Here is a 15,200-nt window from a genome sequence, read left to right as displayed (position 1 = left end):
GCCCCTATGTGTAAATGTTGTAACTTTGTTAAATGTGCTCAGTACTGCCCTCTGAGGTTATGTGAGAGTATTACTGCCTAATTTGTCAAATGTGCTCAGTGCTGCCCTCTGGCGATTGTGAGGGGAAATTACCTCTAAACTATGCTCGGTGCTGCTTTATGTGGCTATGTGAGAGTATTACAGCTAATACTGTACACAATGTAACACTGGTGCTATTTCTTATTTCACTGGCACTAACAGGGTATCTGCAGGTTTCAGCAAGTCAAATTTAAGACTTTTTAAGGCCTTTTTTAATACCACCTTGAATGAAATGTGACATATTTTAGTTGTAATATATTGTAATATTCCCTTATCACAAGGGAATATTACAACTAAAATATGTCACATTTCATTCAAGGTGGTATTAAAAAAGGCCTTAAAAAGTCTTAAATTTGACTTGCTGAAACCTGCAGATACCCTGTTAGTGCCAGTGAAATAAGAAATAGCGCCAGTGTTACATTGTGTTTATATAGGTTAAATATTGACATCAGTGGTGGCTGGTGCTACAAATTGCTGGTGGGGCGCAGTGATAGACGGGGGGGTCTGGGGCTCCCCCCCCCAGAAAAAAAAAAAGAATTTGGTGGAGTTGATTTCCTGTATTCTGGTGCATTTTGGGGATGGCCACTACCTATTACCTACCTACTATTCATTCAGATTCATAGCCTACATCCTGACTTGCAGGGCCTGGACAAGCTTACAAGCTTACCCATTGTTGTTATTCTGATATTGAGGCAAATCATGATCACTGTCCTATAGCGTCCATTTTTTGGGCGTCTCAATGTCTATTTCAAATGCAGTTAGAAATATGGGACAGTTGCTTTATTTTGTTTATATGCTACAGGCCGAAATACTAAATTCATATGTAACTTACTTGCTCCTTTTAAGTATAAAATTAAGTATAAAATATATATATATATATATAAAATGGCTATTCGGCGATTTCTGAAGCGTCTCCGCAGTGTCTTCCCTCCCAAAGATGCCAACGCAAGGCCCATATTACAAAGTAAGTCCAAAGAGCAACATTACGTTCATTTTAAGGTTGTTTTGGTCCGCATAAGATGATGCATTCAGTCAGTGACGATAACGGTACCACTAATTGTACACAGCTCTTTGCTAGCGAGTTATGTTCATTGCGTTTTCTTCACAGCGTGGAACAAAGCGTATTTTTCTCTTACAATGCGATCTCGGGGTTTAAAGTCACAACAAACAGGTGTGGATGTTGGTGTGTGTCATCACTTTGTAGGACTCACTTCCTCCTCTTCCACCTCAGCCCGCTCCGTCCTGTCGTCAGGAGGCGGGCGGGGGGATCCCGACGGGGCGTCGACCTCAGGCGCACCGCGGGGCTCCTGGGGGAGAGCGCTGTGACGCACGTTTACGTTTACGTGACGCTCAAGAAAGTCGACTTATTGGCTTAGTCCAACTATGATTGGATTACTAAGACGCATGTATACACCTCAGTCGCGCTATACTCGAATCGAATTGGGTAACTCATAGTCGAGTTAAGACCCCTAGATAACGCGATTCATAGTCGAGCTAAGCGTGCGTGTACCCAGTCGTATTGGATTATGCGTTGAATTGCGTTCTGCGCATGCTCGAGATCTTTTCCCGGGGGCCGTGAGCCGGAAGTAGAAAGAGACGATAGTCGTGTTGTTGTTGTTGTCGCCGCCGTCGGATAAGTGATAACGAGAAACGGCGATTTATTTAAAAAGGTGGCGCAGAAGATGGAGGAAGCCGGTGAATGTAGTTACCCTATAAGAATTGTGTCCCGGCCGCGCGCACGGCATGCGTTCATTAAAGGTGACGCCTAACATCCATATTTTATGGGCGGTTAATGCAGAAAATAACGATTTAGTAAGAATGTAGACTTCAGCTACACGTTTCAAAAGGTAATGACTATTTATATATTTTGAACATTGTGATATAATATTTCTGTAGATAAATGTATAAAATGATATTTTGAATTTGTGGGAAATCCATTGAATCTGAATGGATTAACAGAGACGAGAGCTGAATCAGAGTCCAGACATCAGACACAACCACAGGCTTTTGAAGATTCAAACAGAACTTTATAAGGCACAAGGATATCATCGCTTTACTGAACACATTACTACAGTATGTTGTGTGTTTCATGTAGTTTAGGTCATGCTGTGTACGTAATGTGTGTATCTCATGGTGTGTGTATCTCATGGTGTGTGTGTGTGTGTGTGTGGGTCCACGCGATCGGGAAAGCGTGGCCACACGACGATCTTTGGTAGAAAGCTTCTTCGGGAAGAACGGTGTCACGTCACGGCGTAGATGACGTCATCTGGGTGAGGTCACGGCGTCGATGACCTCACGGGCCCGGCAGCGCCCCCAGCAGGCCGCCGGCGGTGGTGAACAGGTTGATGGGGGTGGAGCCATCGGTGATGAGGGTGGACTTTATACCCAGAGACTGGAGCAGTTTGGCCTGACGGACGGACGGACGGACAGAAGACGGACGGATTCAAAAATGTACCTTCTCACTGTTTACACGTTTAGATTCGTCTTCGACCAATTGATTCAATATTGTTTTTATCAATCGTTTTGTCTGAATGTAATCGTATTTTTTCGGCCTCTAAAGCTCTGAAGGAGACAGTGTTTGAGAGTGTTTGGAGGCTGTTGATGGCTCAACGGTCAGGGTCACGAGGGGTCACAGCTGGAGGTCACGAGGGGTCAGAGCTGGAGGTCACGAGGGGTCACATTTGGAGGTCACAGCTGGAGGTCACGAGGGGTCACAGCTGGAGGTCACGAGGGGTCACAGCTGGAGGTCACAGCTGGAGGTCACGAGGGGTCACATTTGGAGGTCACAGCTGGAGGTCACGAGGGGTCACAGCTGGAGGTCACAGCTGGAGGTCACGAGGGGTCACAGCTGGAGGTCACAGCTGGAGGTCACAGCTGGAGGTCACGAGGGGTCACAGCTGGAGGTCACGAGGGGTCACAGCTGGAGGTCACGAGGGGTCACAGCTGGAGGTCACAGCTGGAGGTCACGAGGGGTCACAGCTGGAGGTCACAGCTGGAGGTCACGAGGGGTCACAGCTGGAGGTCACAGCTGGAGGTCACGAGGGGTCACAGCTGGAGGTCACGAGGGGTCACAGCTGGAGGTCACAGCTGGAGGTCACAGCTGGAGGTCACGAGGGGTCACAGCTGGAGGTCACGGGGTTCAGGGGGTTACCTGCATCTCCGGCCCGGCCCGGGCGATGTCGCTCAGCGTGTCGCTGCCCAGGCTGGTCATCATGTCGCTGAAGCGCTGCGTCTCGATCTGGGCCAGCTTCTGCGTCTTCTCCACCGTCTGGAGGTCCACCTGCTTCTGGTACAGCAGCTCCTGCTCCCGCGCCTTCGTCAGCCGCTGCAGCTCCCCCTCCTGGAGAGGGTCAGGGGTCAGGGGTCAGGGGGAGACAGGAGGGGTCAGGGGGAGACAGGAGGGGTCAGGGGGAGACAGGAGGGGTCAGGGGGAGACAGGAGGGGTCAGGGGGAGACAGGGGGAGTCAGGGGTGAGTTGAGGGGTGAGTTAGGTAAGAGGTAGTTGAGGGGTGGGTTAAGTAAGAGGTAGTTGAGGGGTGGGTTAAGGGGTGAGTTAAGTAAGAGGTAGTTGAGGGGTGGGTTAAGGGGTGAGTTAGGTAAGAGGTAGTTGAGGGGTGAGTTAGGTAAGAGGTAGTTGAGGGGTGGGTTAAGGGGTGAGTTAGGTAAGAAGTATTTGAGGGGTGAGTTAAGGGGTGGGTTAGGTAAGAGGTAGTTGAGGGGTGAGTTAAGTAAGAGGTAGTTGAGGGGTGGGTTAAGGGGTGAGTTAGGTAAGAAGTATTTGAGGGGTGAGTTAAGTAAGAGGTAGTTGAGGGGTGGGTTAAGGGGTGAGTTAGGTAAGAAGTAGTTGAGGGGTGAGTTAAGGGGTGGGTTAGGTAAGAGGTAGTTGAGGGGTGAGTTAAGTAAGAGGTAGTTGAGGGGTGGGTTAAGGGGTGAGTTAGGTAAGAAGTATTTGAGGGGTGAGTTAAGTAAGAGGTAGTTGAGGGGTGGGTTAAGGGGTGAGTTAGGTAAGAAGTAGTTGAGGGGTGAGTTAAGGGGTGGGTTAGGTAAGAGGTAGTTGAGGGGTGAGTTAAGGGGTGAGTTAGGTAAGAAGTAGTTGAGGGGTGAGTTAAGGGGTGGGTTAGGTAAGAGGTAGTTGAGGGGTGAGTTAAGGGGTGAGTTAGGTAAGAAGTAGTTGAGGGGTGGGTTAAGGGGTGAGTTAGGTAAGAAGTAGTTGAGGGGTGAGTTAAGTAAGAGGTAGTTGAGGGGTGAGTTAAGGGGTGAGTTAGGTAAGAAGTAGTTGAGGGGTGAGTTAAGTAAGAGGTAGTTGAGGGGTGAGTTAAGGAGTGTGTTAGTTAAGAGGTAGTTGAGGGGTGGGTTAAGGGGTGAGTTAGGTAAGAAGTAGTTGAGGGGTGAGTTAAGTAAGAGGTAGTTGAGGGGTGAGTTAAGGGGTGAGTTAGGTAAGAAGTAGTTGAGGGGTGAGTTAAGTAAGAGGTAGTTGAGGGGTGAGTTAAGGGGTGAGTTAGGTAAGAAGTAGTTGAGGGGTGAGTTAAGGGGTGAGTTAAGTAAGAGGTAGTTGAGGGGTGGGTTAAGGGGTGAGTTAAGTAAGAGGTAGTTGAGGGGTGAGTTAAGGGGTGAGTTAAGTAAGAGGTAGTTGAGGGGTGAGTTAAGGGGTGAGTTAAGTAAGAGGTAGTTAAGGGGTGAGTTAGGTAAGAGGTAGTTGAGGGGTGAGTTAAGGGGTGAGTTAGGTAAGAGGTAGTGGAGGGGTGAGTTAAGGGGTGAGTTAGGTAAGGGGTAGTTGAGGGGTGAGTTAAGGGGTGAGTTAGGTAAGAGGTAGTTGAGGGGTGAGTTAGGTAAGAGGTAGTTGAGGGGTGAGTTAAGGGGTGAGTTAGGTAAGGGGTAGTTGAGGGGTGAGTTAAGGGGTGAGTTAGGTAAGGGGTAGTGGAGGGGTGGGTTAAGGGGTGAGTTAGGTAAGGGGTAGTTGAGGGGTGAGTTAAGGGGTGAGTTAGGTAAGAGGTAGTTGAGGGGTGGGTTAAGGGGTGAGTTAGGTAAGAAGTAGTTGAGGGGTGAGTTAAGGGGTGAGTTAGGTAAGAGGTAGTGGAGGGGTGAGTTAAGGGGTGAGTTAGGTAAGAGGTAGTTGAGGGGTGAGTTAGGTAAGAGGTAGTTGAGGGGTGAGTTAGGTAAGAGGTAGTTGAGGGGTGAGTTAGGTAAGGGGTAGTTGAGGGGTGAGTTAAGGGGTGAGTTAGGTAAGAGGTAGTTGAGGGGTGGGTTAAGGGGTGAGTTAGGTAAGGGGTAGTTGAGGGGTGAGTTAAGGGGTGAGTTAGGTAAGGGGTAGTTGAGGGGTGAGTTAAGGGGTGAGTTAGGTAAGAAGTAGTTGAGGGGTGAGTTAAGGGGTGAGTTAAGTAAGAGGTAGTGGAGGGGTGAGTTAAGGGGTGAGTTAGGTAAGGGGTAGGTTAAGGGGTGAGTTAAGTAAGAGGTAGTTGAGGGGTGAGTTATGTAAGAGGTAGTTGAGGGGTGAGTTAAGGGGTGAGTTAAGTAAGAGGTAGTGGAGGGGTGAGTTAAGGGGTGAGTTAGGTAAGAGGTAGTTAAGGGGTGAGTTAAGGGGTGAGTTAAGTAAGAGGTAGTTGAGGGGTGAGTTAAGGGGTGAGTTAGGTAAGAAGTAGTTGAGGGGTGAGTTAGGTAAGAGGTAGTTGAGGGGTGAGTTAAGGAGTGTGTTAGTTAAGAGGTAGTTGAGGGGTGGGTTGAGGGGTGAGTTAGGTAAGAAGTAGTTGAGGGGTGAGTTAAGGGGTGAGTTAAGTAAGAGGTAGTTGAGGGGTGAGTTAAGGGGTGAGTTAGGTAAGAGGTAGTTGAGGGGTGAGTTAGGTAAGAGGTAGTTGAGGGGTGAGTTAAGGGGTGAGTTAGGTAAGAGGTAGTGGAGGGGTGAGTTAAGGGGTGAGTTAGGTAAGGGGTAGTTGAGGGGTGAGTTAAGGGGTGAGTTAGGTAAGAGGTCGTTGAGGGGTGAGTTAGGTAAGGGGTAGTTGAGGGGTGAGTTAGGTAAGGGGTAGTTGAGGGGTGAGTTAAGGGGTGAGTTAAGTAAGAGGTAGTTGAGGGGTGAGTTAAGGAGTGTGTTAGTTAAGAGGTAGTTGAGGGGTGAGTTAGGTAAGAAGTAGTTGAGGGGTGAGTTAAGGGGTGAGTTAGGTAAGGGGTAGTTGAGGGGTGAGTTAGGTAAGAAGTAGTTGAGGGGTGAGTTAAGGGGTGAGTTAGGTAAGAGGTAGTTAAGGGGTGAGTTAGGTAATAGGTAGTGGAGGGGTGAGTTAAGGGGTGAGTTAGGTAATAGGTAGTGGAGGGGTGAGTTAAGGGGTGAGTTAGGTAAGAGGTAGTTGAGGGGTGAGTTATGTAAGAGGTAGTTGAGGGGTGGGTTAAGGGGTGAGTTAGGTAAGAGGTAGTTGAGGGGTGAGTTAAGGGGTGAGTTAGGTAAGAAGTAGTTGAGGGGTGGGTTAAGGGGTGAGTTAGGTAAGGGGTAGTTGAGGGGTGGGTTGAGGGGTGAGTTAGGTAAGAGGTCGTTGAGGGGTGAGTTAGGTAAGGGGTAGTTGAGGGGTGAGTTAAGGGGTGAGTTAAGTAAGAGGTAGTTGAGGGGTGAGTTAAGGAGTGTGTTAGTTAAGAGGTAGTTGAGGGGTGAGTTAGGTAAGAAGTAGTTGAGGGGTGAGTTAAGGGGTGAGTTAGGTAAGGGGTAGTTGAGGGGTGAGTTAAGGGGTGAGTTAGGTAAGAAGTAGTTGAGGGGTGAGTTAAGGGGTGAGTTAGGTAAGAGGTAGTTAAGGGGTGAGTTAGGTAAGAGGTAGTGGAGGGGTGAGTTAAGGGGTGAGTTAGGTAATAGGTAGTGGAGGGGTGAGTTAAGGGGTGAGTTAGGTAATAGGTAGTGGAGGGGTGAGTTAAGGGGTGAGTTAGGTAAGAGGTAGTTGAGGGGTGAGTTATGTAAGAGGTAGTTGAGGGGTGGGTTAAGGGGTGAGTTAGGTAAGAGGTAGTTGAGGGGTGAGTTAAGGGGTGAGTTAGGTAAGAAGTAGTTGAGGGGTGGGTTAAGGGGTGAGTTAGGTAAGGGGTAGTTGAGGGGTGGGTTGAGGGGTGAGTTAGGTAAGAGGTCGTTGAGGGGTGAGTTAGGTAAGGGGTAGTTGAGGGGTGAGTTAAGGGGTGAGTTAAGTAAGAGGTAGTTGAGGGGTGAGTTAAGGAGTGTGTTAGTTAAGAGGTAGTTGAGGGGTGAGTTAGGTAAGAAGTAGTTGAGGGGTGAGTTAAGGGGTGAGTTAGGTAAGGGGTAGTTGAGGGGTGAGTTAGGTAAGAAGTAGTTGAGGGGTGAGTTAAGGGGTGAGTTAGGTAAGAGGTAGTTAAGGGGTGAGTTAGGTAAGAGGTAGTGGAGGGGTGAGTTAAGGGGTGAGTTAGGTAATAGGTAGTGGAGGGGTGAGTTAAGGGGTGAGTTAGGTAATAGGTAGTGGAGGGGTGAGTTAAGGGGTGAGTTAGGTAAGAGGTAGTTGAGGGGTGAGTTATGTAAGAGGTAGTTGAGGGGTGGGTTAAGGGGTGAGTTAGGTAAGAGGTAGTTGAGGGGTGAGTTAAGGGGTGAGTTAGGTAAGAAGTAGTTGAGGGGTGGGTTAAGGGGTGAGTTAGGTAAGGGGTAGTTGAGGGGTGGGTTGAGGGGTGAGTTAGGTAAGAGGTCGTTGAGGGGTGAGTTAGGTAAGGGGTAGTTGAGGGGTGAGTTAAGGGGTGAGTTAAGTAAGAGGTAGTTGAGGGGTGAGTTAAGGAGTGTGTTAGTTAAGAGGTAGTTGAGGGGTGAGTTAGGTAAGAAGTAGTTGAGGGGTGAGTTAAGGGGTGAGTTAGGTAAGGGGTAGTTGAGGGGTGAGTTAGGTAAGAAGTAGTTGAGGGGTGAGTTAAGGGGTGAGTTAGGTAAGAGGTAGTTAAGGGGTGAGTTAGGTAATAGGTAGTGGAGGGGTGAGTTAAGGGGTGAGTTAGGTAATAGGTAGTGGAGGGGTGAGTTAAGGGGTGAGTTAGGTAAGAGGTAGTTGAGGGGTGAGTTATGTAAGAGGTAGTTGAGGGGTGGGTTAAGGGGTGAGTTAGGTAAGAGGTAGTTGAGGGGTGAGTTAAGGGGTGAGTTAGGTAAGAAGTAGTTGAGGGGTGGGTTAAGGGGTGAGTTAGGTAAGGGGTAGTTGAGGGGTGGGTTGAGGGGTGAGTTAGGTAAGAGGTCGTTGAGGGGTGAGTTAGGTAAGGGGTAGTTGAGGGGTGAGTTAAGGGGTGAGTTAAGTAAGAGGTAGTTGAGGGGTGAGTTAAGGAGTGTGTTAGTTAAGAGGTAGTTGAGGGGTGAGTTAGGTAAGAAGTAGTTGAGGGGTGAGTTAAGGGGTGAGTTAGGTAAGGGGTAGTTGAGGGGTGAGTTAGGTAAGAAGTAGTTGAGGGGTGAGTTAAGGGGTGAGTTAGGTAAGAGGTAGTTAAGGGGTGAGTTAGGTAAGAGGTAGTGGAGGGGTGAGTTAAGGGGTGAGTTAGGTAAGAGGTAGTGGAGGGGTGAGTTAAGGGGTGAGTTAGGTAAGAGGTAGTTGAGGGGTGAGTTATGTAAGAGGTAGTTGAGGGGTGGGTTAAGGGGTGAGTTAGGTAAGAGGTAGTTGAGGGGTGAGTTAAGGGGTGGGTTAGGTAAGAGGTAGTTGAGGGGTGAGTTGAGGGGTGAGTTAGGTAAGGGGTAGTTGAGGGGTGGGTTGAGGGCTCTTTACCGCCTCGATGCGCTGGGCCTCAGCCTTCAGCTTGGCCTCGTTCACCGCCGCCTCGCCCTGGATCCGGGCCGCCTCCGCCCGCGACTGGGCCTCCGCCTTCGCCGCCCCCGTACTCTCCACCGCCGCACTACACACACACACACACAGACACAGACACAGACACACAGACACAGACACAGACACAGACACACACACACAGACACAGACACAGACACAGACACAGACACAGACACACACAGAGACACAGACACAGACACAGACACAGACACACAGACACACACACACACACACACACACACACACACACACACACACACACACACACACACACACACACACACAGAGACACAGACACAGACACAGACACACACACACACACACACACAGAGACACAGACACAGACACAGACACAGACACACACACACACACACACACACAGAGACACAGACACAGACACAGACACAGACACACACACACACACACACAGAGACACAGACACAGACACAGACACAGACACACACACACACACACACACACACACACACACAGTTAGTTGACATTGTAACACACACACGCCTGGTGACCACCGTCCTCCTCCTCCTCCTCCTCCTCCACCACCGCGCTCTACCTCAGGGCCTCCAGCTCCAGCAGCTCCTTGCGGGCCCGCTCCGCCTCGGCCTGGTCCGTGATCTTCTGGCGCTCCAGCCGGCCGCGGGCCTCCTGCTCCAGGCGCTCCGCCTCGTGGCTGCGCACAGATCAGGTGGTCAGTCGTCGTGTTCTGTACCGCCGTGTGTGGCCAGTCTGTGTTTGTTAAGTTTAGTCATATTGTCGGTTAAAGTTTAGTATGAAGTCAGTATAAGTTATATTCTTAAGGTATTCTTAAGGTATTCTTAAGGTATTCTTAAGGTATTCTTAAGGGCGTCACTAGAGGTGCTGTTCCTCGGGGGTACCACTAGAGGGTGCTGTTCCTCGGGGGTGCCACTAGAGGGTGCTGTTCCTCGGGGGTACCACTAGAGGGTGCTGTTCCTCGGGGGCGCCACTAGAGGGTGCTGTTCCTCAGGGGTGCCACTAGAGGGTGCTGTTCCTCGGGGGTACCACTAGAGGTGCTGTTCCTCAGAGCGTCACTAGAGGTGCTGTTCCTCAGAGCGTCACTAGAGGGTGCTGTTCCTCGGGGGTACCACTAGAGGGTGCTGTTCCTCGGGGGTGCCACTAGAGGGTGCTGTTCCTCGGGGGTACCACTAGAGGGTGCTGTTCCTCGGGGGTACCACTAGAGGGTGCTGTTCCTCGGGGGCGCCACTAGAGGGTGCTGTTCCTCGGGGGCGCCACTAGAGGGTGCTGTTCCTCGGGGGCACCACTAGAGGGTGCTGTTCCTCGGGGGCGCCACTAGAGGGTGCTGTTCCTCGGGGATACCACTAGAGGGTGCTGTTCCTCGGGGGTGCCACTAGAGGGTGCTCACCGGGCCGCGGCCTCCTGGGAGTTGGTGGTGATCTCGATGGCCAGCTGGACGCTCTTCTGCAGGGCGTCGCGGGTGCGCTGGTCCACCGGCTCCACCGACTGGATGTCCACGCTGCTGATCACCAGCAGGTTCTGGGAGAAGCGCAGCGCGGAGCGGACCGCCAGCTTCTCGTCAAAACCGAACACGGCCGAGAAGATGATCCGGTTGGAGTTCTAACGGGGAAAGAAGAACGCACAAACCAGAGACCTTGTAGTGCTGACAGTCGTCTAGATCTAGCTTAATTAGAGTTTAATTGTAGTTATAATTGAGACAACTGTCAGAGACCGCGGTCTGACCTGTGAGACCGGTAGTCAGACAGACAGAACAGGTTATCAGACAGATCGGTGGTCAGACAGACAGGATGTCAGACAGACAGACAGACCTTGTGGAAGTCGTCAAACTGCACGGAGGCCACGGCGCCGCGGATGCGCGAGGCGATGGCTTTGGAGGCGTCGCCCACGAAGTCCGGGACGGAGAACAGCGCGGTGGCCTGGGACGCGTCCACGGGGGCCTTGACGTCGAAATGCCTGCGGAGAGAGAGAGAGAAGCAGTGAGCAGTGAGCCGCCGCCCACTCCGGGAACTCACCCGGTCACTCTCAGCCTCGTGTGTTCATGTGTTCAGCTCTCCGAACACACGGACCTCCTGAGGGGAGACGGGTCAAGAGGCTGCGCCAGAAACCAGGACGCAAACCAAAAGCCCAAAGGGCGGAGCTACGCCTCGTTCCCCCCGTTTATTTAAAAGGAGATATTTACCGAAACAAACACTCATCCAGCGAGGGGGATAAGACTTTGAGGAGGGATGGGGATGGCCAGTCTACGCACTGTTGTGTTGTGACTGGAAACCTTTACAGACCCCTTTTAAACAGTTAACCCACACTGGGCAAATTGATGCTCTCATAACACACTTAAAAGCACCGCCTACAACAGCATGATTGCTCGTTAATATGAAGCGAATGAAGATGAAGCACCCGGTTGACCACCCCCCCACCCCCCCCCCTCAGTACCAGTTGTAGGAGAGCTGCAGCTGCAGACGGGCGTGGTCGGCCGTCTCTATGGTGATGATGTCTGTGAAGAAGTCCGGTCCGAGCAGCAGGCATACGGCCTTGATGACGTTGGGCCTCTTGGGTTTGTCTCCGGACAGCGAGAGCACCGTGAACTGTTCGTCAGGCCCCAGCATCACCAGCTCGGGGCCAAACACCACCCTGCAACACACCACCACATTAACACCACAATGCACCACCCTGCAACACACCTCCCATTAACACCACAATGCACCACCCTGCAACACACCACCACATTAACACCACAATGCACCACCCTGCAACACACCACCCATTAACACCACAATACACCACCCTGCAACACACCACACCACCCATTAACACCACAATGCACCACCCTGCAACACACCACACCTCCCATTAACACCACAATGCACCACCCTGCAACACACCACACCTCCCATTAACACCACACCACACCTCCCATTAACACCAAAATGCACCACCCTGCAACACACCACACCACCCATTAACACCACAATGCACCACCCATTAACACCACAATACACCACCCTGCAACACACCACACCCACATTAACACCACAATGCACCACCCTGCAACACACCACCCATTAACACCACAATGCACCACCCTGCAACACACCACGCCTCCCATTAACACCACAATGCACCACCCTGCAACACACCACACCTCCCATTAACACCACAATGCACCACCCTGCAACACACCACCACATTAACACCACAATACACCACCCTGCAACACACCACACCTCCCATTAACACCACAATGCACCACCCTGCAACACACCTCCCATTAACACCACAATGCACCACCCTGCAACACACCACACCTCCCATTAACACCACAATGCACCACCCTGCAACACACCACACCTCCCCATTAACACCACAATGCACCACCCTGCAACACACCACACCACCCATTAACACCACAATGCACCACCCTGCAACACACCACCACATTAACACCACAATGCACCACCCTGCAACACACCACACCCACATTAACACCACAACACACCACCCTGCAACACACCACCCATTAACACCACAATGCACCACCCTGCAACACACCACCCATTAACACCACAATGCACCGACCACACCACCCATTAACACCACATTATAGAACCCAACAAATCCACACGTCAACATAGTTTGCCCAGCCCAGGTGGTTAAGCCCAGGTGGTTAAGCCCAGGCGGGTAAGCCCAGGCGGTTAAGCCCAGGCGGTTAAGCCCAGGCGGTTAAGCCCAGGCGGTTAAGCCCAGGCGGGTAAGCCCAGGCGGTTAAGCCCAGGCGGTTAAGCCCAGGCGGTTAAGCCCAGGCGGGTAAGCCCAGGTGGGTAAGCCCAGGTGGGTAAGCCCAGGCGGTTAAGCCCAGGCGGTTAAGCCCAGGCGGTTAAGCCCAGGCGGTTAAGCCCAGGCGGTTAAGCCCAGGCGGTTAAGCCCAGGCGGCGGCGGTACCTGGCCCTCTTCTCGCGGTAGTCGTAGACCTGCACGGCGGCGTTGTGGGGCACGCGGTACGACACCATGCGGGTGCGGTCGCGGGGCGCGGCGGCGGCGGCGGCGGCGGCGGAGCGGTCCGAGCGGTGGCTGAGCGGGTCGCGGGCGGAGGCCAGCAGCTCCTCCACGTTGGACGGCAGCTCCTTCTCCCACAGCTCCTCGTCCTGCGTCAGCATGTAGGTGTGGCCCACGACCGAGCGCACCTGGAGACACGGCACAGCTCGCCTAGTAACCAGTGGGACCAGTGTACCCAGTGTACCCAGTGTGACCAGTATACCCAGTAGGACCAGTGTGACCAGTGTACCCAGTGTGACCAGTGTGACCAGTATACCCAGTAGGACCAGTGTGACCAGTATACCCACTGTAACCAGTGTACCCAGTAGGACCAGTGTACCCAGTGTGACCAGTAGGACCAGTGTACCCAGTGTGACCAGTAGGACCAGTGTACCCAGTAGGACCAGTGTGACCAGTGTACCCAGTGTGACCAGTGTGACCAGTATACCCAGTAGGACCAGTGTGACCAGTATACCCACTGTGACCAGTGTACCCAGTAGGACCAGTGTACCCACTGTAACCAGTGTGACCAGTGTACCCAGTGTGACCAGTGTGACCAGTGTACCCACTGTAACCAGTGTAACCAGTGTACCCACTGTACCCACTGTACCCAGTGTGACCAGTATACCCACTGTGACCAGTGTACCCACTGTGACCAGTGTGACCAGTGTACCCAGTGTGACCAGTATACCCAGTGTGACCAGTGTACCCAGTGTGACCAGTATACCCACTGTGACCAGTATAACCAGTGTAACCAGTAGGACCAGTGTACCCAGTGTGACCAGTATACCCAGTGCACCAATAAACCCAATACACCCACTGTAACCAGTATACCCACTGTACCCACTGTAACCAGTATACCCACTGTAACCAGTATACCCACTGTACCCACTGTAACCAGTATACCCAGTGTATCCAGTACCGCCAGTGTCACTAGTCTATCAAGGACAACATAGCCTGTATAACTAACTGTATAACTATTGTAACCAGTACACCCAACCTAACCAGTACAACCAGCACAACAACAACAACAGCCCACCTTCCCGGTCTTGATGTCGCGGACGTACAGCCCCTCGTTCTCGTCCAATGGGATGGCCTGGCGCCGCACCATCACCTCCACCGTCACCGGGGGAACGTACTCTGCGGGCCCCCGCAGCATCCAGCGGTCGCCGGGACGACGGACCGTCTTGGAGCGCTTGGGCCTCTGGGGCTCGTCCTCCTGCTCCTCCTCCTGGGGGAGGCAGAGAGAGTGGGGGAGAGAGAGGAGGTGGGAGAGACAGGTTAGAGAGGCGATGCTCCGGTGGGGGGAGGGAGGCGCTGATGGGGGGAGGAGGAGGGGGGGGGAGGAGGGAGGAGGAGGCAACTGAGAAGAACGGATGAAGGGATGAAAGAAGGGGGTGGTGGTGGTGGAGGGGAGGGAGAGAGAGAGGGGTGAGAGAAGAGGGGAGGGAGAGAGAGAGAGGGGGAGGGAGGGAGGGAACCGGTTAGTGAGGAAAGAAAGGAGGGAAATGGGAGAAAGAAGCTGAAGCAAATCTCTGAAACACACTTTAGCATTCAGCGCGAGCTGGGCTAGCATTAGCTCGGATGGTTGACTTAAGCTAGGCTAGCGGTTTGTAGCTCGTCGATGTAAGGCTACGCGGCCAAGTTTGGTGGTTTAGTTAGCTGGTTGGTTCACCAAGCGGCTGGGCTAGGTGGTTTAACTAGGTGACCAAGCTAGGCTGATTTAGCTAGATTAAGCAGTTTAGCTAAGCAGTTATACTAGGCTATGATATGCTAGGTGGTTTAACTAGGCAATGCAAGGCTAGGTGTTTTAGCTAGGCTAGGCTAAGTGGTTAGCTATGCTAGGAAATGCCATTTAGCTATGCTAGGTTAAGTGGTTAGCTATGCTAGGCTAAGTGCTTTAGCAATGCTAGGCTAAGTGGTTATCTATGCTAGGCTAAGTGGTTTAGCTATGCTAGGCTAAGTGGTTAGCTATGCTAGGCTAAGTGCTTTAGCAATGCTAGGCTAAGTGGTTAGCTATGCTAGGCTAAGTGGTTATCTATGCTAGGCTAAGTGGTTTAGCTATGCTAGGCTAAGTGCTTTAGCTATGCTAGGCTAAGTGGTTTAGCTATGCTAGGCTAAGCGCTTTAGCTATGCTAGGCTAGGCTCACCTGGTCCGTGTCCTGGAAGGTCTCCACGGCGCGGAGCACCAGCCCCTCGTCCTCAGACAGGATGTAGACGTCCTGGATGCCGTCCTCCAGACACTCCCCGGGCGCAGGAAGAAGGAGCGCTCGCCCTGCAGGAGAGAGGAGAGGAGAGGAGGAGAGGAGGAGAGGAGAGGAGAGAGGA

General features: G+C 52.0%; 1 protein-coding gene across 1 annotated transcript; it reads right to left on the bottom strand.

Moving 5' to 3' along the window:
* Nucleotides 1–2,087: 2,087 nt before the first annotated feature.
* Nucleotides 2,088–15,147, bottom strand: LOC311376095 (major vault protein-like; the record flags this gene model as incomplete). The annotated part of the gene is given in 11 exon segments (XM_084490982.1): nucleotides 2,088–2,485; nucleotides 3,230–3,418; nucleotides 8,775–8,901; nucleotides 9,403–9,519; nucleotides 10,231–10,442; nucleotides 10,652–10,796; nucleotides 11,274–11,471; nucleotides 12,780–13,021; nucleotides 13,912–14,103; nucleotides 15,023–15,126; nucleotides 15,129–15,147. Coding segments are annotated over 11 exon segments (1,659 nt in total), but the record flags the coding sequence as incomplete, so codon positions are not given.
* Nucleotides 15,148–15,200: the final 53 nt, after the last annotated feature.

Source organism: Micromesistius poutassou (assembly GCF_964030765.1).
Source record: "Micromesistius poutassou genome assembly, contig: SCAFFOLD_230, whole genome shotgun sequence".
NCBI lineage: Eukaryota > Metazoa > Chordata > Actinopteri > Gadiformes > Gadidae > Micromesistius > Micromesistius poutassou.
Note: the sequence above shows the minus strand (reverse complement) of the source record. Positions and strands in the feature narration are given on the sequence as shown.